Here is a 23,925-nt window from a genome sequence, read left to right as displayed (position 1 = left end):
GCCGTGGCCGGGATTCAATCCCGCGACCTCGTGCTCAGCAGCCCAACACCATAGCCACTCAGCCACCACGGCGGGTGATTTGTAGTAGGAGTGACCTACGCAGGATTTCATTTTCCCGGGCGTTGAGGGGGGAGGCGGGGTGGGTTGTAGTCCAGAAAAAAGAAAAAGAGGGAGATCATGAAAGGAGAAAAAGCAAGGAGCACAAGATACAATGAGACAAAAATAGCTCGAACAAGGAATCAACCAGATCCAAATCTTTAAAATGTAACTTCGGGACACTGTGGGCATTCTTTACGCAATGTGCAAGTTTTGTTTTTGTTTGTCTTTAGAGGTATTTCAGAACGGTTGATTGATGTGGTGAGAGCAGACCTCGAAGTTGGGTAAGCTTGGTGCCTGGACTGCAGCAGAAAAACTATCCACAGCCACTATTTGATGGGAAGCAGAGTTTGTGATCTTGGCCATGGCATCAAATGCACCACGAATCCCCAAGATTAACAAGCGAAGCATGCTTGAACATTCGGCTAAACATGAGCTGGGAGTAGTTGCATAATAAAGCTTTAAAGCACTGAAACTGTAATAAGCACAGTTGTCTGCCCTTACTTTTAAAACTGCAATTATTATATTCATACATTCTTTGTCCATGCATTCATAAAAAATTATTTAACAAAGCTTGGCCCAAACGGTTGTTTATGAAAATAGTAATAAATGAACGTGTCAATGCACATAAGCTGAAACCAATATGTTATTTAATTGTGCACACCTGCCGAATGGTGTCTTTTATGGGAAGCTGCAGGGTGTGGGCTGCGTAGCCTAATCAATATTGCTCCAACTGATGGAACTTGCTTAAAAGCTCCTTGGTTAAGCGTTCCGGGCAGTCGTCGAAATTGTCATCATCACCGTCCTCTTCAGTCTCCCACCTGGTGAATGCAAATGCCTGTATCATTGATGAAGTGTTATCTGTCACCTTGCGGAGGAGCTGGAAAATTAAATAAACACAGTTAACGGAGGCGAAATTGTATGAAAACACATATTTCACCTTGTTCCACTGCAGCAGTGCTGCATCATACTCGGAACAAGTCCAAACAGCTATGTGGCTCCCTGACAGGCGAGTGAAACTGAGGAGGTATGTGTGAGCCATGAAGTTCCTGTCCACAAATGTTGCTTCGACATCCAAAAAGCCCTCCGCAGACCGCGACGTCCACACGTATAGTGCGATACAGGCATACTCCGCTCCCGCCAAAGACTATATTTTGGTCTGCAGCGCCTGCGATAGCAACTTGTAGCCCGGGTCGACGACCTGAATCTGAAAGAATACAAAGCAGTTACTTTGATAAAAGGTTGGTTATACTAATATTGTCAAACTTACCTTTATGAATTGTTTGAATACCTCCCTCTCGATAGCATGAAAGGGTTCCAAGCCAGCGCAAATCGTGTTGATTATGGCGTCGTCAAGAGCAGCCTTTTGATGAACAGCTGCACCCAACGGTGAAGGCCGACGTTATCTTCGGCTAGCTTGCCAGCCTTTTCTCTTCGTGCGTGTACTCATGTTCGGGCGTTCTTTTTAGGTGCCGAATCAAATTAGTTGAAACTCCGACTACAGCACGTGTAATTTCGGAGCAAAGCTTGCAGCGTGTAGCTTGTTTTCTTTGCGGGTAATTAAAGAAACGTGTTCCAATGTGCCATATTGGCGGACTTACTGCGTGTGTGAGCTACTGGGTGCAGGAACAGTGTGGCAGTGCGTTATGGAAGCTCTTCTTATTTGCAATAGAAGGCTGGAAAGGAGGGTGGGGGTGGTGGTAGTACCGAAAGCCGAGGGGGATGCATCAAAGCATTGTCTAGCATTCACAGTATGGCAGCGTTTTACTTCGGCAGCGACTGCGCATTGCATGGCCGCGGTGTGCCCGATCTTCAAAGCGATCTGCGACATAGGCTGAGTTGATGGCAGCTCATACCTGTGTGTGTACTGCGTTCTCACCGCTCAGTTTGCGTTGAAGCGAATGTTTGCAAGTTTATATGGCTGATAAAACTACTATCCTTACTTGCGTAGCTGTCTACACATTTGCTATCGCAATCAATGGTTCATATTTCAGGTCAAACTGACTTTTTTAGAGGTGGCCTCAAAAAATAAAAAATAAAAAATTGCTGAATATTTTACCTCGCCTAATGAATGCACCCCCAACTTCGTGCATATTTTTCGAGAAAAAGAAAAGTATTCATTATGCGAGTAAATACGGTACGTTGTAATCAGTCATGACGTATTCCACAACCTTTTAATTGGCACGTTACTGAATAAGTAAGTTAAGAAATGTTAGTGAATTAAAATTAAATAATCTTTTTTTATGCCGCATTTAGTTTGCACTTCTGGTATGTCATTTTATGGTGGTTTATGAGAAACCTGTATGCGTTTCCTCGGAGGTTCATGCTGCAGTCATGTGGATGACAATTTTTCCCTCTCATGAATTTTGCTCGCCTTGCAGGCTTCTGCAGAACTGATCTGGCGTTACCCAATAGTGCTCTGTAAAGTCAACTAAAGAATACCTTTTCTTCATATGCCTGTATTTCACACGTATTGGCCTTTACTAGAGCTGCTCCAAAACGGACAAGTCTTGCTCCAAAACTGCTCCAAAGTGCAAAATTTGCTGCTCCCAGAGCTGCTCCAAAGTGCAAAATTTGCTGCTCCCAGAGCTGCTCCAAAGTTTCCTTGGCTGCTTCCATCCCTGCTAATGCCAGAACTGTACAAGGCAATAAAATTTTTTTTTATTTCTTGAGGGAACCAACAGCCAATTTTTATCTTACAGCTTTACTGGTCAGTGTCCAATTCTACAGTGGTAATGTGAAAAAAAAAAATTATAAATATTTTTGGATCTGCAGTTATCGTGTTTGAAGTAGTACACTGGAAGCATGCTGGAAACACTGATAGGTGAGTGCAATGGTTATCCTGCGCCGGAATTGGTGGGAAGTGGTCGGCTATACCAATACTGCATTGACCATGTTTAACTTGAGTTGCCAGAGTCTCAAATTTCTTCACTATAAGCAGTACCGCACTCACAGTCGAACTCACTTTTAACAATTTTCAAGTGCCACAAAAATTCCATTGTTAAACCGATAATTGTTATAACCGGGTTACATGAAAAAATCAAAATAGGAGGATGGCAGAGCTGATACGATAAAACTATGTAGGCAGGGAGGCCAGTGCCCCTCCCCACCACCTTCCTCCGCCCGGCTGCTGATTGTGTTAACTCATTTAACTGCTTCCTGGGTGCTCCGATCGCATGTAAGAAGCCGCGGCTGTCGGTGTTAAAGAATGGCACTGCTACAACTGCAAAGAGGTGTCACGGGTGGCAAGCAGTATGCGAGCACAGCCGAGGCATCACTTTGGTGGCCTCTAAAGGGGCCGTTTAAAAATTGCGAGAGGGCTGCCGCGGCAGCCTCTCAGCTTGAGAAATCCAGAAGAAAGATTGAGGAGAGATCGCCACAAGCATCTCGCCACGTACCTGTCACTGGATCGCACGAGAAAAGCCTATGTCCGTCAGCCAAGCATGCTTTACGTGAAGCTTGCCGACATCCTTCTCTAAGGCATCAAAATGCTCCACGTAGTGCAGTGGAAGGTTCCTCGCAAAAACGAAGCCCCGAGGGACTGAATCATGCCGGGTCTCCTGTGAGGACAACATTGAGGCACCCTGCCCTACCGCGTCATAGCTGCCGTTGTCGCCATCGCTATCCGATGCAAGCACGTTCGCGACGATAGTCTCATCGGTTAGAAGCACTTAGTTTCCAAATCTATAGCCGTGCGCTTTCTTTTCACCGGCAACGGCGTGCATTGCCGATGATCAGCGGGTGGATCAGCCATCTTCCGTTTCGGCGGCGAGTCAAGCGAAGTTGAGAAACCGCGGGGTCAGGAACAACTTCAACACAACCAACAAAAACGATCGCGAGTGATTAAGCTGTTCGCAGAACTGCACTGAATGAGGAGCCAGCGAGCAACATGCGAGCAATCTGCTTGCGGCGCAGTTGGCGCGGTCCATTTGTGTTTCGGAGGGTGGGGCCACGTACAGCTGTGGGCGCAGCCCATTCGTGTTCGGAGGGGAGGAAGGGCGACGAGAGAGCCGCGCGGGGATGGCTGAAAAATGAGCGCGTGGCGGCTGTTGGAGCAGCGGCCCATCGTGCAGCTGCTCGAATTTCTCGTTTTCTTTCTTTCTTTTCAAGGATTTTGCATTTCACTACATTTTGGCACGAACATCCAGCAGCCAGACTACATCGTTATAACCGATAATGCGGCGTCTGCGCATTATAGTAAGCGGGTTATTTCATAATGGAAAACTTACACAAGTCGACGGTGCAGCAGCTTCTCATTGTTATAACCGATATATTGTTAAAACCGGTATTGTTATAAGTGGGTTCGACTGTATAACCAAAACATTTTCCAAAGGCTGTGCATGTGCAAAACATGTAGACCAAGCAACCGCATGTGTCCAGGAATTGTGTGTCCTGGAATGTGCCTTCACTTTTGTTGGCAAGGAGGTTCCTCAGCTTCCCAAGTGCTGTACAGCCATTGTGAAACATTTCGTTGAGCGTGCACCAAACTGAAACTTTTCCGACGCCGAGACTGCGCTGGTTAGGCTTAGCCAGCGGCGGTGGCGGGTGGCATGACATTGCAGGAAAGCCTGCTTGTGATATATGTTAGTACCCATAGACTAGTAGACTGAGATCTGGCCAGAGATCACATGCACAGGCTGGACAGCAGCGCTTGTGTAGCGGGGCTCGTGGGCGATCAGCCAGAAATTACTGCGAACGCATATAGAACAAGTTTACATGCTTGTATACTGGTGCAAGCTTATGTGTGGACAACAGTGCGAATTGATGGAATTGCATAACACAGTTCAAACTGACAGCATCGCGGAGTGAAGGTCGCACACGAGATATCTGCACTTCGCGAAGACGTGCATCACGATGGGCGAATGCAACATGCACTCATACTCGTGGCTTCGGAAGATTTTTTTGTGTGCTGTACTGGAGTTAGAAAAGAAATTCATTTTGCCATGGAAATTATATTTTCCAGCCTGCCCAGTAATTCAGACATTTTTTTTACTCCACTAGTGTCAGAAAAAAATCAGACAGCCACTGTATTTACTTTATTCACAAAAACTGAAGAGCCCAAGAGTAACAATGCGTGCGTGCCTTCGGTGTGGACCACTTGCCACAGATAGGCGACCGAAGCTGAAGGATTCTCCGTAGCCTAAGCAACCCTGCGCGCCCACTGAGGCAGCATGCTAGTGCCATGTTTTCTTTCTCCTATGTTCCTTGTTCGCTCGCTCGCTCGACGTCTCCTCCTCTGGAATGCCCGCGCCACTTTCCTTTTGGCCTTCGCATTTCATTGAGAAGTGCCCTTGTTGCCTCACTTGTCTGCGGGATTTTCCAGCAACCGTATTATAACCGGTATTTCGTCTCTCGCGACTGCACTATAAGTGACATGTTTATACGTTGAGTTCTGTGGGAAGATAAACGGGAGTCAGAAAAGACCGCATTATATCTGGTCTTGCACTATAAGCGGTTACGTTATCAAGTGGTCTGAGCTGTACTACTATACTCATGTAGTGCTGACACCCATTTACAGCACAATTAGTTGATGCCACTCGTATGCATACAAAAGCACTCAAGTGCGCCATCACGTAATGAGGGATGCCACGGTTCGCCACAATTCTGCTATTCCACTCGTTGCCACGAAGGCAATGCCGCTTGTTAGCTTGAACATTCTTTAGATTGTAATGCAGATAATATAAGGCACAAATGCCTATATAGTAATATAAAGACTGATTTTAGACAATACATATCGTATGCTTAAGAAGTGGGCTTGCTGCCTTTCTTGTCTGCGGGATTTTCCAGCAACCGTATTATAACCGGTATCTTCTATCTCATGGCTTCACTATATGTAAACTAGCACATACATGTAATGTTATGTGCTTATTTTGAGTATGAGCTCTGTTTTTGTTCCTCAATGTATTCTAATTTTATGTAAGCATCCTTCAATTTTCTGCATAGGTGTGCACACATAGGGTGTCGATGGCTTCTGTATGATTCAAGTAATGCCATAAGAGCAACCTTATTGCTCTGCCGACCCTAGAGCAAGAGTTGACTTTTAAGTTAAGCTCCAGAAGAACACTCTCTCAGGTTTCAAGGGTGTGGTATTTTCTGAATTTCAACTATGCGCTTAAAATCTTTCTTTAAAGCATTTCACCCTTGTATGACCAGTCTATTTATGCTACTCGTAAATCCTGGCATGTACCAACTAGATGCTGAACTAATCCTTTTATTGCAGGATGCAGCTAGTGGCCAGGTGTTCATAAGATCGTGAGATTCCTTACTATTCTTTTTGTTACAGATTTTTTGTACGTTTAAATGCTGTTATAACACTGAAAGGGCTAAGAATCTGAGTCACTGTGTCGGTTTGTTGCTTTGCTTTCTACAAGCATTTGGCATTTATATAGTTGTGGTAATATGTATTGCAAAGTTGAAATTATGTATTAAAGCACAATTGTTTCAACCTGGTCCCCATTCTTTTTTTTTAGTTGCGATGTGATTATCCCAACTTGATGAAACCTGTGGTGCCAAAAGAGAGAGGACACAAGGGTTTGTCAGAACTGACCCGTATACTTCTGGGCCTTCCGCTGAACAAGGATGAACAATGCTCCGATTGGGAAAACAGGCCACTGAGACAGTCTCAGATGAAATATGCTGGTGAGTACTGGCTGCAGCTCCTTAAGAGTAATTAGAGGTGTGCAAATATTTGAAACTTTTGAATAACGAATCGAATGTTGTCCTTTTTGATTTGGTCCTTGAATTGCATGTAAGGTCCTTATCCATCCAATCTTAGCATATGCAATCATCTGGTTTTTGTATATGCATGCAAAAAGATATACACATGCTTGAATTGGTGCAAGGAAAAGCAGTTCGCTTTATCTACAACAGGCACTGGCGCACTGGTTCCCCCACAGAGCTGCTTTCGCACGTGCGCCTAGATGCATTATCAAGTTATGTAACACTTTATAGAGTCAAGTTCTTATCAATTATGTAATACATAATGCATTCGACATGGATCCTGCTACTTACATGAGTTTTAACCGTTTTAAGGACATGCGTCACAAGCATGAACTCAGGATAAATGAATGCTCTTGTGTTAACAGCATATATTACTTTTCTTTATACCCCCAATCCATAGGGGAATGGAATGCCCTAGATAAATTCACAACTTCGCAGGATACCCTAAATAAAGTTCATTGAGCTCACGGCTGCATCACTCCTCTCAACAAGCCAGACTTACGACCATCTTCAGTCTGTTATTGATTTATGTCATTAACTGCTAGATGCGTACTATTTGTATGAATGTATGAAAAGGACACTAAGACTGCTCTGGTCTCTGTGTCCTTTTCTTGTTGTCTTCGTTTAGTGTGTGCAAAACTTTCTACTTTACATTGTCGACTGTCTACGATCAAACAGGAAATTCAAGCAACAGTGCAACAACTCTCATCCCATCCATAGTGAATATAACAGTGGACAGCAAGCACACTGCATCGCTTAGGCAGCCAGACTTTTCCAGCTCAGCACGATCACTCGGAATAAGATGTTTAGACACGCCATTTGACAATGGGTATTGTTTAATACTAATTTGGACATGCCCGATAAATCGGACACCTTCGCGGCACTGCCAAATACTCCATACAGCCAGTATATAAGAACATCTGAAATTTCGCACACAAAAACCGTTCACTGTCTGATTTTCCTTACTTATTTCCGTGACTACAGATCCGAAACGGCTATAATCAAAGCCACCACCACTGCCATTTTGGTTATCTCGCAGCCTCAAACCAGTGCTCTTGTATGCCGATCCACTAGGCCTAGCTGCTTCGACATTCTCCACCAAGCTTCCTGATGTTCGGTGTTGCACCAGTGCACACCCCGCGCCATGCTGTTTATGCTGTATACCTCCTCCCTGTCGGCATGCTTTGAAAGCGAGGCACCTTCTTTGTGGCTTCTGAAATCTGCGTGCAGTGGTCGCTCGCATGTTCACCTTGAAGGTGGTACCATTGTTGCAGTTGCACTGGAGAAGGGTGCACGCTGCCGTGGGCCCAGTTTGGTTGTGTTTCCATGCTTTCGTACTTTGTGAGCGCCCCCTTTTTACCTTGACTGGGTTTGAAGCATTCATTGTAACAGTACGGTGATTTAAAGGAGCAGTTTCAATAGGCAGGGTCAGAAAATCGTAAATGCACTGGAATGTGATCATTATAGCTGATAGTTATATCTGGGATCATTATCAGTGGTTTCTACTGTATACTTTATACAATATTGGCACCATCTGCCATGACCATTCGAACTAGAGTAAAAGCACATTTAATGCAACTAGCATTCTTAGGGTACTTGATGGAAGTTTCTTGGGGGGGGGGCTTTCAGTCTGTGTGTGTTTGTGTTTGACCACCCTTCTAACTCCTTGAAACTGAAACTAGCAGGGCCTAGTCTATTCAGTGCTCACTGAATGTACCCAAACTGCAGGACAAGCCAAGTCGTTAATTGTTGAAAGGCTAAACCGGCTGTATTGTTAGAGTTTGGCACGTCTATTGTTTTATCATTCGTGGGTTAAAGAGGGATTGCAGGTCTTAGTAGAGACCAAACAATTGTGGAAATAAATTTTTTTTATAAATTGATATATTGATAAAACTTATAGATGACTCGGAAACGATCTTGCATCTCGGATTAATATTTTAGTCGTAGTGTTTTACATCGCAACAGTGTGCTGAAAAAAGGCCTTTTTCTGTGCAACACAGCTGCCATTGTATGTTTCCGATCACAGCCATCTAGGTTTTACTTGAAAGAACAGCCCCTCATCTTCAATATTCTATCACTGCTTGCTGTCGTTGTGTATTGACTTTCTAAAAAAAACAAGTCATTAAGACTAACCAACAGCGATTGTATTCTCTGTTTGGCACATGTGACAGCAGCACGCCAGTCAGTTAGCCAAGCATTGTTCTCGCCGCCTGCTGCACAGTGTCGGCGTGCACAATTTTATCTTGGTGTTGTCACTAGTTCCGTGCTAAGTGTAAATTAGGGAAACTGGTGTTAGCCGAGAACTTCAAAATGCACCTTGCAATGACTTGGGACATCCAAGATACTGGACTCTCTGCTCTTGGTGGTGCGGCCGCCACGCCCACTGCAATAGGCTCAACAGATGAAGCTTGACTAGTAAACTAGTCAGCTGCTAATAGCATTGTGGACAGTGGCCGTGTGTGCCAAGACAGGCAAATTTGGCAGCCACATCAGTTAAAACATGCAGCAGAAATGAGACTACAGCCAGTGCCTGCTATGAAGCGGACGTTGCTACATCCGCTTCATATGATGCTTCAATGTTGCTACGGCTATGAAGTGGACGTCACACATACCACTTCAGACAACAACACTCACCAATTGTGAGTTTTGAGGCAGCAGGTGCCTCACTAGTGGTTACAAAGTGCAAAATATGAAACAGTGAAGTAAAAATGGAGAAAGGTGAGCAGTAGCACAGCCTTGCCTATGGATGTAAACTACGGTTAGACATTGGCGCGAGTTCACTGCGTGTTCATGGAGATTAAGATCAGCCCATTCACTGAATGTGCTTGCTGTGTGCCTCTATGCAAGTGATTGGCAATCAGCAAATGGCGCTAAATGATGCTTTTCAAAGATGCACATTACGCATCACGGCCTTCACGTGAAATTGTTTAAAAAAATTATTGGGTTTTACGTGCCAAAACCACTTTCTGATTATGAGGCAAATTGTGGCAGGGATACTTAGTGCAAGAGATACAGTGAACTCTCTTTAAATGAACTTCAAGGGATCAGGGAAATTGGTTCCATTTACCAGGAGTTCCATTTACTGAGAGACATTGCGAGAGCATTGCATGAATACAAATACCAACCAACCATGAGGATGGTGTTCCATTTAAGCAGCAGTTCGATTTCCGTTTTTCGAGATTTCAGTGTATTTGAGGACATAATGACGACTTCAGGAATAGCATCAATATTTCGAAGATTTGGCATATTTGTTATTTTTCAGTGCTTCTTTTGCTGCTTTTCTATAAGACTGTTATATGAAACCATCTTCAGTCTCAATTGTTGACTGAATTTGGCTTCGATAATATCTATACGCTTGGACCAGATAGTGCTTGTTGATGTTAGGCAGTGCTTCCACAATAGCAGGCTTTAGCAAGTTTTCGTCATTCTGTGGCAGTTTGTTAGTCTTTCTCTGTGACACCCACCATACATAGTGGCGCACAGGTTTAGATATTTGGAACTAGGGTACCATATTGAGAAGTATGCGGTCGCTGAAGTTCGCAACCAGACATTCTTGGGTGGCTCAATCACTTCAGGCTCAAGCAAATCCATAACTTAGGAGTCGCACCTAATCATGCACTGGAAGCTTGATTTTTGATTCTGCTGCTTGAAGCTGATTATCAGTGGCCATAATCTGCTTTTCGGGGTTCTCACTCATCATCACCTCTACGTGCTGAGAAATTCAACCATCTGAATGACATCTGACTACTGGAAGTCCTTAATTGTCTGTCACAGATAATTGGCCACAAACTTGTCTCATCCAGAAAGCAAACCATTTTGCAACATTCAAGAAGATGGTGATCTCCATGTCACAGAGGTCAGTGTGCAAGGCAACTAGGGGAATGTATTGTTTCATCTATAGTGTCAGAATGCAAGCCGATACCCTGTAATGAATGTGCTAGATAGGTGACAGAGGGGTTGGTGTGGACAATGTTGAGCCCCTAGACATAAAATGAGAATGTTACTGTCTATGATGATTCAAAGCCGTATCCTCTAGTGCCTTGCACACCCACTATTGGAAGACCGGCCTCTACGTGCGGCATACAGGTGATGTGGATCAGAGTTGTTTCATGGCATCGAAAATTGGCAGCGAACCTTGAAAAAGTGACACATGGGTGCGAGTAGCCAGTGTGCCTATAAGCCCAGAGCTTATTAGCCTATCCTCTGTGTCAAGATGTGCCTGGTGGCTTACTAGGCCGTTTCAACTATAAACATGTAAATTGATTAACCCACAGGGGCGTCTGCATTAACAAGTGTTTGGTGTATTGCGGTAACACGCCCCCGAGTACAGGGGGGTTGGACCCTCCCACACATAGCTGTGCGGTCTAGCCATGTCCGGGGAAAAGGGAGAACTTGGGGGTTGAGCCGATGCCAGGTGTTTGCACGTCTTAAAGGGCCCCTCACCAGGTCTGGCCATTTTGAGCTGACAAGCGCAGAGCATACATTGCGTGATAACCATCGTGTCTGCAAAGTATTACATCGCTACACGCCGCAGAAAGATCTGAAATTTCAAACCAAACGTTTTTCCTTTTCCTCGCGGCTGCCGTGCTCCAAGCCGGTGGATGACGTACTCACGTCCCTGCGCCTACGTACTCAAGTCCGCAGTGTGACGTCGCTCGTGGTGACACGTGACTTTGAGAATTATTCAAGGCACCATCTGTTACTTGTGTGACCTGTTGCTTGAATGGATGAATTGAAGTTTAGATAAATAATCAAACACAAACGGAATGTCTGCGTGATTTTTGCTTTACTTCGCACCAAAGCAAGAGAGATGTACTTCCACTTCGGCTGCTTGTTCCCACGGCTGTGCGGTCACGTGTGCAGGTACCAAAACTATGCCATTGTCTACAGTGTTCCAGTTCGTGATCATGCTCTGTGATCCGCTTGTTCTGCCTCAGTATTTGTGTACCACTGAATTATACCACTAGTCATGTGTCCTTCTGCACAGTGTACAAAATCGTGCGCTGCGTGAAACGATAACAGCTGGCGTGCAACGCCGCCAGCAAAAGTGCGCATTGCCGGGGGGGAAAAAAAACGAAAAAACAAACAAACGTGAAGGTGGGTCCCGTGACGTATGCGTCACGCGATCCTCGAGGTCCGGCATGGGAGAACGCAGGGAAGGAATTTCGCAAATTCCGCTAGAGGGAGCGAGTGGAGAGGGAGTCTCGCTATGCAGCGAAGCCCACCTGCTGAAATCATGGGTTCGCGGCACTGAAATATTTATATCAGCTATTAATGAGCCGAGTTCAAAAATTTTTGCGGCAGAACGCTCCCTAGAGGACACCTAACAACTTCCAGCGTATAACCAAAATTTGCTATGGAGCCTAGTGAGGGGCCGTTTAAGGCCCCTCGATAGAGGCAACACACCCCTTCACATAGACGGCACCCCTGAATTGATCTACTCGAGGGAAATCGGCAGTCTCCTTTTTCTATTGCTCTCCTTGTCCTTTCACATTTTATTTTCTTTATCATCTTTCCTGTCTCCTTATTTCATTTCTATCCCTATTTTTCGGCGGCGAGGGTTAACCTGGTGTAACCTATCCAACCTTGGGTATGTTATATTCGGGTATAGCAACGATGTACAGCTGGCGCATATCTTTTTAGAGGCGTTGTAGCACGTCCCCTTGTTGGGCTCTGTGTTGGGCGGCTGCCATTGTGCCATAAAAACGTGACCCTTTATACCTTCAACCTCTTTCCCCATGGTGCCTCATCATTCTTTCAAAAAGAGGACGGACCGATGAAATGTTACTTTTCTCAGCCATGTCGAAGAAAACTTTTAGAGATTTCATGTGATCTACAGTGAAAAACTTGACAAGTCTGTAAGAACTCTTTCGCCATTTCTTGTGGCCAAATGCTTAACAGACACAATGGACCAGGATACAAGATAACCAAGATGGCAAGTGGTGACCTTGTCCTAGAGGTTTGCCACAAGCTTCTATATGAACAACTCTCCAAACTTGTGACGTTCAGGGATAACCCTGTGACAGTAGCATAGCATCGTTCCCTAAACACTGTTTGCGGTGTCATTTCTGAGGAAGACCTATGAGATCTGAGTGAAACTGAACTTCTTGAAGGATGGAAAGACCAGGATGTCATCAACATTGCAAAGAATGAAACTAAGACGTAACGACAAAGAAGTTCCCACCAAGCACCTCATCTTGACCTTTGCCTCTAGTACACTTCCTGAAACTACCGAAACTGGATACACAAGAATCCGCATAAGGCCCTATATCCCTAATCCTCACTGATGCTTCAACTGTCAGAGATTTGGCCATAGCTCGCAGAGCTGCCGAGGCTGACTAACCAATGCAAGATGTAGCTCCCAAGATAACCCATATGACAACTGTGCCAACACCCCTTACTGTGCAGACTGCCAAAGAGAACATGAAGTATGCTCTGGTCTTGTCCATCCTGGAAAAAAGAAAAGGACATTATTGCATTGAAATTCAAAAAGAACATCTCCTTTAAAGAGGCACAGAAACGCCTCTCCCCATCGCAAGAATCAAGCTATGCCATAGTGGCACGTCAGTGGGTGGGGGGGAGGTGCCACAGCAGCCTTTAAAGTGCAACTCCGGTGATTTTTTGACCATGTGAAGGTAATGGAATGTGTAGGTTCCTGAGGCCCCCCTGTCACGCGTCTGATGGAATTGTTTTGCAAATTCTAAAATAATATTAAATAAGCAAAAAAGCGCAAAACCGAAAACGAAACTTCACCAAGCGGCCGAGCGAACCTCTTCGTGTGACGTCACAAGTGTCTCCACCGGGGAAGGTGCGCAAGGCATGCTGGTCTTGCCTGCTGACAGCGAAGAGCAGACGCTCGGCTGAATCGTGACCGTGCCAGACCTTCGGATGACAATGTCAGCTGTACCAGCCCTTCAGGTCTGTCAAATATTGAGTTACAATTCTAATTCAATAGCCATGAATCACCGTTCGTATTTGACCCGCCACCCATGAGAGCCAGCGCCCATGCTACTTATCCTGCTGCAACATGAAGACCAAGGGTAGCCCTAACCACTGATTTTATACGTACTGCTTGCTATTTTAGGTGTTTTACGCCTTCTGAGGGAAGCGCTTCGCATGCTCACCGTAAGATGTGGAGCACGACTTTCCGCATTTGTATCCCGCCAGCACCGAACGGTGCATTTGTTTACATTGGCAGGTACAGCGACCACTCGTCGTTGGCTTGAGATATGCTCATTGGTGAGATCAATTAATGTCAGAACATATCAAAACAGGCAGATTTTGTGTATGTAAGCGTCGTTGCATCACTCTGAATTGTGCTGATATGAGTGACCACACCCTTCGAAAACAGCGAGCGGGAGACTAGTATGGGAGCGTTGTTATGCTGCCTACTCATCTTTCTTCATATTCTCTTCATACATACAATATGTTCCGTAAAGTGGACATAGATAAGGACTTTTCGCATATGATCGTTCATTTAGAGAACGCATAGTTTTCTCGCGGAAACGCCGATGCCAGTAGATACATTGTTGGCAGCTGAACGAGGTGGTTGTTTATGCTGCTGTATCAAAGGGACCCACGCTTGCTGCCCATATGGGATACGAGGCAAGTAATGCACCTCGGCAGCTAAATAATGTGTCTGCATGACAATACGTAAAAATACACCCATGTTCGTAGTTGCATTTAATTTAAGGAAGTGCCGGTGAGTGTGGCGGGCAGCATTTCATTGAAAACGGCAACGTACCAATGTCGATACTGCTCCGTGTCGTCGCTTCTTGCTTTTTGTGTGTGCAACTGCATGAAATGATGTATAGTTTATTTCAAATCATAATGGTAAAAACTGAACTACAAAATGAGTTTTCTTCATCCTGATGGGTTAATTAGTTTCAGGTCAGTCGCTCAGATCCGCCAGCAGCAGATGCATGAACTACCCGACTGTGACGTGTAGGCTTAACCTCGGCTGAATGCGATCGGCATTGGCTCAAACTGTGTGTGCGGATGGTGAGGGCTGAAGTTCGTACAGCGAGTGTAGCCTGCGAGCGGCCATCGAACGCCTCATTGGAGGTCATGGGCACATCACATAGTGCATCGGTGTCTCACACGCTGAAGGAATGGCGCAGTGCTCTTGAATGCACCAGAAAAGACAAACCCCACATAACAGGGCCCGTTAAGAGTCCTGTTAGCTAAGATTTCCCTCTTGGTCACACTGCACACAACACTTTCAATATGTATACACAAATACTTCAATGGAATGCCAGAGGTCTGCTCCACAATCTTGATGATGTTAAGGAACTCTTACATAAACTGAAGTCAAAGGTGCTGTGTGTCCAAGAAACACACTTGAAACCTACTTAAACTTTCTACCACAGTACACTATTTTTTGCAGACTGCAATGATGCTAATGCCGTGTCGGGTAGTGTAGCAGTCATAGTAGATAAGAATTCAGCATGTCAGGCTTTAGAACTAGGAACGCCTCGTGAGGCAATGGCAGATCGGGCCCTAATGTTTAGATAATTAATTAAAATCTCTTCTTTATGCATACTACCTTGTTCGTAGAACAGAACTTCAAGAATTAATAGATGAATTGACTGAACCTTACATACTGGTTGATGACTTTAATGCACACAATACTCTTTGGGGAGATACTCGGTGCGACACAAGAGGCCGGTTAATTGAAGAACTCATTTTCTCTTCAGGCACATGCCTGTTAAACAAGAAAGAGCCAACATTTTAAAGCCTTGAGCATAACACACACAGGTTCATAGACCTAAGCATGACATCCCCGATCGTAGTGCCCCACTTAGACTGGAACATGATTAAGGACCCTTATTGCAGTGATCACTACCCTATCCATCTCGCAACTACAAAGGAACGGGATCCTCCACCGTGCGCCCCTCATTGGAAAGTAGCATCTGCAGACTTGGAAAAGTTTAAGCTAATGATCTATATCCCTCGAAAAGCCCTGAATGAGCTTAGTATAGGTTATGCAGTTGCCTGCTTTACTGCTGTCGTAATTAATGCTCCATTAGAATGTGTTCCACAAACGAATGGCGCTCTGAAGAAAACGTGTCTGCCATGGTGGAATGAAGATTGTAGGAATGTATGTAAGAAACACAATGAAGCTTGGACTACTATGCGAGTCGTCCACGACGGAAAACCTCATAAACTTTAAACATGTCAAGTCACAAGAAAGACGAATACGATGTATCGTGAGAAGAGAAAGCTTGGAAAAGTTTGTCTCGAGTATCAGTTATTATATGCAAGAAACAAAAGTATGGAACAGGTTAAGAAAACTGCTAAAATCAACAATCTCGCTTCCTTCGTTTGGTGGACGATCAAGGTAATAGTCTTGAAGAGTAGTCTGATGCTCTTGGACAACATTTTGAGCATATATCTAGTTTCATACATTATTCTGAAGCTTTCCTGAAGCTTAAGAATATAGCAGAATGTAAGGCACTAAAGCTCAAGTGTAATGGAAATGAATCGTACAACACTCCCTTTGGTATACAGTCAACGACCGATTTTTCGGACCCTCTAGGGAACGTAAAAACGTCCGAAAATTCAGGCAGTCCGAAAAAATGAATGCATGCAAAAAAACGCACCCTTTTTATTTTTTTCTCAGATCTAGAGGTAAAGGGCGAAGTAACAGGCTTCTGAAACCCTGCCACAGCATCAGTGAAGTGGCTATAAAAAGAGGCATTCAAAAACTCTGTATGCAGCCGACTGCCGGTTTATTATGTACATGTGCATCGTCGGGCAGGCGGTGTTATTGCTGCAGTGGCTTGAAGAACTTGTTCATTGTTGTTTTGACGGCGTTCCGGTTGCATGCGATCATATTCGCCTCGATCTGAGCAAGGGTCATGTCAGCACTGTACACCGATGAAAGAGTCAACAGTGCTCGCGTCAACTCTGCGCCTGTAGGTGGCGCAGGCATTGGCTCCTCATTTTCAGCATCGGAGTCTTCTGAATCCCCCACAACCCGACGGACTATTTCCTCGTCAGTCAGTTCTGCGCGGAAATCGAGCTCGTTGTCAGCGTCAACAAACTGTTCAAAAGGTATTTCCGTGGGTATGGAAACCCCAGCAGAGCGGAGGTCGTTGATCACGTCGTCCGACGGTACTGCTTTCCGCGCTTCGAGTCCATCGGCGAGGATGACGAAGACGGAGTGGGCGCCATCGAAGGCAAGCGAAATCCTCAAGTTGCGAACAGTGGAGTTCGCTCACGAGCGTCGAAGCACCTAGGCCTAGCGTCGCAGAGCACACTTGACACAACAGACAACCACACACCACGCTAGCCAAAACGTGGCCTGCGCAAACAAACAAAATGGCGCCGCTCCGGAAACTCCGCCGGAGGCGGAAGTGCGGCCACAGAACACCTATACAAACTTAGAGAAGGGAAACTGTACCTTCCACAGTGCTACGGAAATAAGCATAGCGGTGGCGTCGTGAACTAAGTATGCAACCACAGGTGTCGCTGTACAACAGGAAACGGAAACGGGGTTTTGCACACGCTTTACCAGGTGTTCTGTGGCTTTACTGGGTTTCTGGCTGCTGCGCCTCGATCGTGCTCCCGCCAGTTTAGTTGCTGTGTAAAACCTCTGGTAAAACGTAGCGCCTACATGTAGGCGCTACGTTTGCCACACAGCAACCAAACTGGCGGGAGCATGATCGAGGCGCAGCAGAATACATGTAGCGCTAAGTCATATCGAGTTAAGGCACACTCTGAGCGGTTTTTCGTTTATTACGCCGCCGTTACCCTGAGTTAAATTGTGCCGCCGCGCTCCAGCTGTTGCATTTCGTGTAGGGCTACTGACAGAATGCGATTTCCAGGTGGCACGATGGCCTCGACTGGAATAAACGCACACACCAAAGATTGAGTAAGCCTGAAAATATTTTATTTGCATTTTACAAGTACAACAAAAAGCACACGTCTACGCATCCACACAAACGCGATTACATAGTCAAGAACATAGTCAAGAAATGGCTCATTAATAAGGGTAGCACAAACGCACAAGAAAGAAGACCTAAGCTACAAAACGTACGGTCGGCTGCTAAGTATAATAATTTCCCTGTCACCGCGTGTCACTTTTATACAGCATCTTTACAGCATTACCAGGCCGGGTAGTTTGGCGGAAAGAACGCAACAGCTTATACGGCCGTCAGCTGCCTATTCCTTACGGGTGTCATAATTATCCTAATCTCCGCATCAACGTCGTGCAAGTTCGCATACAGGTGTCTGTATCTGAACCATATGTGCCAGCTTAATACACGTGTAGTGAAATTATGATAACCACTGCGTCTTATCAAACGTATTGGTTTTGCAAATGCGCATTACAGCTGACGGAACGACATACTGTAAGTGAAGCACAAGAGAGCAAGGACAAAAGGAGGATACAACACTTGAAGAAATGAATTAGTAGGCATACAGCAAACAAGCGATGACGGAGAACACAATGATGCATCGGGTGTTCTGTGACATCGGTTTGCGTACTTGCGGTGTTATGGAGATCAACGGCATAAAAACGTACCTTCAAGCGTACTCCCTCAACCTCCGCCGCATTCATTATGATAATCAACGCCTAAACAAAATGAGGCACTATTCTTTGCCAAGAGTAGACCTTTTTACAGCAAGTCTATGTAATGACTCGCAGACGAAACCAGCATGCTTTCGAAAATGTTTTACCGCCGTAGTATTCGAACGCCAACGGCCAGGAAACACATCGATACCAATAGGCTGTCGGCTGACGGTGGTTAAGCGAGCACAAAAACCTTGACGCTATGACTAAAAAGCAGCTTCAACAATCAAATTTTTAAAAAATCAACTGCCTATTTGCCTGAGGTAAAAAAGCATCCTTAGACACCTCGATTGTTCATGTCAATGGTTTGTGTAAATTAAAAAATTCAGCATGTTCAGCGCCTCTAGCAGAGAAAGCACAAATTAAAGTATTCGACCAAATTACAGTAGCTCCACTTGCGCGCTTACGCTGAAACGCGCCTCGATTGATTTTTCGCCCTCTGTGGCCATTTGTTGAACTTGAGAGTGTGCGGGGCCTGGTGCGGCGATGAACATAGCCAGCGTGGCCAGACCAAATTGGTGTGTGACGACTAGATTCGGCTAGTTGTGCTTCAAAGCGGTGATATGCTTCGGCTGCAAGTGGATTTCCTTCTCAAGGGCGCTGCGCGAGGAGCCAAAAATTCCTTCCGTCCGTCAAAAAGTCCGGAAAATTGGACAGCGGGGGGTTCGAGCGTCCGAAACTTCAGATGCCCTTATACATTGATTCTATGGGGCTCGTGGCGGTGCCGCGAAGACGTCCGAAATATCAGGCATGTCCGAAAATTTGGGCGTCCGAAAATTCAGTCGTTGACTGCAGCAGAGTTCCGAGCCTCCTTAGATACCTGTCAGACATCAGCGCTTGGGTCTGATTAAATTATCTACGACATACTAAAGCACTTTCACCCTGACACGGAGATGGTACTGCTATCCTTAATCAATACAATCTGGGCAACAAGATACATCCCATTGGCATGGAAAGAGGCTATTGCTGTTCCTGTTTTAAAACGGGGGAAAGATCCATCCTCCCTGGCAAATTACTGGCCTATAGCACTTAACAAGCTGTCTTTGTAAGCTATTTGAAAAGATCATTAATCGCTGGCTGCTACATGTCCTCAAGTCAAACCACTTACTGGACCCATATCAGTGTGGTTTTAGAGAGGGCCGTTCTACAATCAATTACCTTGTAAGAATTGAGGCACACATTCGCGATGCCTTCATTAAATTTTTTCTCTCCATGTTCCTTGATATGCAGGAGGCTTGTGACACTACCTGGCATTCTTGAATTTTGTGTGCCCTCTCGGAAATCGGTACCCCCGGCAACATACTTAATGTAATAGAAAGTTACTTACCGCACTGTAAGTTCTGTGTTGGCAATGCTCTATGCAGGTCATTTATCCAAGTAATTGGAGTACCACATGGTGGAGTGCTTAGTTGCACTTCTTTTATTGTATGGTCATTCATTCCATGAAGTATGTTCTATTCCACCTATGTTAATGATGTGCAGATGGGATTTCAAGTCTTGCAATCTCTCTGTCCGTTCGTGACAGTGTCAACTTGGCCCGCAATAAAGTATCAAAGTGGGCAACTGAGAATGGATTTAGACTAAATCCTCTTCAAAGCTCCGGCGTCCTTTTCTCAAGAAGTAAAGGACTGGTCCCAGATCCCGATATTGAGGCTGCACGGACAGCACCTACATGTGAACACGGAACAGACATTTTTAAGCATTATACTAACTTCAAATTAATGTTTGTTCTCCACATAATTATATTAAGAACAAATGTCCAAGAACAAATAATGTTCTAAAATTTTATTGCATGCAACATGGGGTAGTGATAGGAAGTGCCTCATGAATCTGTACAGAAGTCTCGTATGTACACGCTTAGACTATGGGGTCATGGTATATCAGTCTGCTAGTCCAAGTGCCTTGAAGATACTGAACTCTATTCATCATCAAGACATCCACTTGGCAACCGGCGCCTTCAGGACAAGTCCCGTAGAGAGCCTCTATGTTGAATCGAATGGTTACTTCATCTTCAGAGGTCATATACTAGTTTTATGTATTCTCAACGCGCATGCCAAAAATGAACATCCCACTTATTCAGCCATAAATAATATTACCAGGGCCATTCCCAGCAGGGGCGTCTGCATCAGTAGGCTTTTGGTGTGTTGACACCATGTACTCAAGCACACATGGGTTGGACCATTCCACGTCTAACCGTGCATGGCTTAGCCGTGTTTGGGGAAAAGGGGATTCTGTGGGTTGAGCCGAAGCTGGGTGTTTGGACCTTTACGGCCCTTCGGGTGGAGGCAACGCGCCCCTTTGGCCTCGGCTTCACATAGATGGCACCCCCGGACTGAACCACTTGGGGGAAATCGGTAGTTGCCTTTTCCTGTCTCTCTCCCTCCAACCTTCATCTTTCCCTCACTTTCCATCTTTCCTGTCTTCTCCTGGCTTCCCCTTACTTCCAATTTTTACTTCCAAGCCATTGTGTCACTGCCATGGGGCAGTGACACAACTGCTTCCGGCAACTGTCCGGCCCACACGCAGTGAGCTGCGAGTGACTCCATCCGCCCCCTTGGTGGCTGCAGCTAGCGCTGCTCTGCTGCCCCAGCAGAAGGGGCCACCGACCTCCGAGATGGTGACCTGAAAGGTCTCGTCTCCTGAGACGAGCGCTCTGAAGCGCATGTCCACCACCTCTCAAGAGGCGATAGACACAACCACCAGCCAGCTGCCGCCAGCGACTAACCACACTGGTTAGGTTAGGTTAGCACCTCAAGGTAAAATGCTTAAAGACAATGAACCTGCTGAAAATTCTAGTACACACAACATGGGGCAGTGATAGGAAGTGCTTCTTTAACGTATGCAAAAGCCTTGTATGTTGGCGCTTGGACTACGATACCCTAATTTACCAGTCTGCTGCACTGAGTGCCCTAAAAATGCTCGATCCTGTGCACCATCTAGGCATCTGACTTGCCACAGGAGCCTTCAAAACAAGCCCTGTGCAAAGTACTTTCTCTATCTAGAATCCAATGAGTGGTCACTCCAACTACAAAGGTTGTACACTAGTTTCACATACTTTTTGAAAGTACGCTCAAATGCTGATCATCGTTCTCACTCAAGTATAAACGATGTGACGTGCCACTTTTTCCCCCGGGGCATCTGCGTGAGCAGGCGTTTGGTGTGTTGCGACACCACATACACGAGCACATGAGGGTTGGACCCTCCCGCATGTAGCCGTGTGCGGCTTAGCCGTGTCTGGGGAAAGAGGGATCCTGGGGGTTGAGCCGAAGGCCCCGGTGGAGGCAACACACCTCTTTGGCCTCTGCTTCACATAGACGGCACCTCCAGACTGACCCACCTGTAGGAAATCGGAAGCAATTGGAAACCAAGCACCTGATGCTCGTGTTCGGCTCAAGTGTCCTTCCCGAGTCAATCGAGGCCGGGTATATCAAACTTTGTGTTAGGCCATACGTGCCCAATCCTCTCAGATGCTTTAAGTGCCAAAGGTTAGGCAACAGTTCACAGAACTGTCTAGGCCACCAAACTTGTGCGAAATGCAGTGCCCATGAACACACCTCTGAATCTAGCGAGCACTCTCCACTGTGTAAACTGTGATGGGGAGCATGCCATATACTGGTGATCATGCCCATCCTGGAAAAAAGAAAAGGAAATTGTAACAATTAAAGTAAAGGAAAACAAAAGTTTCGAGGAGGCATGCAGGCGAGTATCCTACCCACCCAAGAACACTTCTGTCGATGCGACGTGTCTGGAGGCAGCAACACAACGGCTTCTGGCGGCCGTCTGGCCGACACGCAGTGAGCCGGCGGTGACGCCACCTGCACCTTCCCCCCCCCCCCCCGGCAGCTGCAGCTGGCGCTGCTGTCACCTCAGCAGAAGGGCCCATCGACCTTAGGGCTGGTGGCCTCAAAGTGCACGTCTGGCATATCGAGGCCTTCATGTCAAACACGGTGTTCGCAAGAGCGCGTGTCCAGCGCTTCACAATAGGCGATGGACACAACAGCCAGCCAGATGGCGCCACCAGCGCCTAAGGAGTGGCGAGATTCTCGCGATTGCTCCAAAAAGACAAAGCTCGCGTCACAACGCCTGGAAAGGGCCTGTGAGCTAATCTGTCTCTTAACCCTTTGAGGGTCAATGGCATAAATATACGGCGCCGTGAACAAGTCCAAAAATGGTTGATGCCGTATATTTACGGTGCCGTCTGTACTATGTGGGAATACAGGGAATTTTTTTCGCGCGCCTCCCTCTCGGTTTTCATTGCATGGTTTGTTTTAGAACTAGTTTGCTCCCGCACGTCTGTATACTACCGCTCGCGCATTGGTGTGCGCGTGGGCGGGCGGTGGTTTAGGTTTTGTTCCGCGGGCGGTTTCGACTTCTTTCACCTGCAAAACTGATGGCTATCTTGTTACTAATAGCTCAAAGAGCTACCACTTGTTTGTCACTCGTTTAGTGCTCACAGTGGTGCGCATACAAAGGATGCCGCCATGCATGTGTTTCTGTTGCTTTCTTTTTTTTTTGTGGACACGCACAATAACTAATTGCCTCTGGTGAGCGATAAGATGAAGATTAGCGGAAATTTGTCACACGTTTTGCTTTTTTGACGGGCACACAACCGCACAATTTTCTTGAGTGCGCGCACCTACGCAGTTCGATTACACTATGAACGTAAATATTAGTGTAAGAGCAGGAACAGGTGAGAGTTGCGAAATGTTCTCGTGTGCTCATTTTCAAAGCTTTGAACTATGTGTATAACAATGCATCAAATTTTTAATTGTTATAACATTATTAGCTTTTTTATTTTTATTCATGAATGAAGAGTACATATATACCAATGCGAAATATTTTTTTCTCACTTTACGGTCACCCTAGAAAAATTACGGTAAATTTTTTTCAAAATAAGTCCCTAAGAATTAGAATCTGCAATAAAGAAAATCGACCCTGGGTGGTTGCATATGGTGAAAGAAATCGACCCTCAAAGGGTTAAGCACACAGCACAAACACTTTTCTCATTATGGAGACACAAATACTGCAATAAAATATTAGGACTCATTCATAACTTTGACAATATTAGAGAACTCCTACACAAACATAATCCAATGTTGCTGTGTGTTCAAGACACATCTAAAATACACATTCTTCATCAGTACGCCATCTTCTAAAAAGACTGTGTTGAGGCTAATGCCTCGTGCGGCGGTGTAGCAATCCTTTCTGACAAGTCTGTAGCTTGTCATAATGTAGCCTTACAGGCACCCCTTGAGGCAGTGTCGGTTCGGGCCATTATTTTTAATAAATTGGTCACGGTATGCTCCATTTATATACCCCCGAACCATATTCTTGAAAAAAGCCTTTTATAACCTCATTGATCAGCTTCCCGAACCTTACGTACTCATGGGAGATTTTAACGCTCGTAACACAATGTGGGGAGACTCACGGTGCGATGCGAGAGGTCGACTCATTGAAAATTTCCTTTTAACCTCCGGTGCATACCTCTCCCATAAGAAAGAACCAACGTATTATAAACCACATCATAATTCATA

At 45.6% G+C, this 23,925-nt stretch overlaps 1 protein-coding gene across 3 annotated transcripts in view; it reads left to right on the top strand.

Moving 5' to 3' along the window:
- Nbr (exonuclease mut-7 homolog) overlaps positions 1-23,925 on the top strand; it is a 157,270-nt gene that overhangs the window by 82,980 nt on the left and 50,365 nt on the right. For all 3 annotated transcript variants that reach the window (XM_050194579.3, XM_050194580.3, XM_050194581.3), the window contains exon 14: positions 6,567-6,735. In XM_050194579.3, coding sequence (XP_050050536.1) covers positions 6,567-6,735 — 169 coding nt within the window. The remainder of the gene's footprint in view (positions 1-6,566; positions 6,736-23,925) is intronic.

Source organism: Dermacentor andersoni, chromosome 1, assembly GCF_023375885.2.
Source record: "Dermacentor andersoni chromosome 1, qqDerAnde1_hic_scaffold, whole genome shotgun sequence".
Lineage (NCBI taxonomy): Eukaryota > Metazoa > Arthropoda > Arachnida > Ixodida > Ixodidae > Dermacentor > Dermacentor andersoni.
The sequence above is the reverse complement of the archived record's forward strand: the minus strand, read 5'-3'. Positions and strand labels throughout refer to the sequence as shown.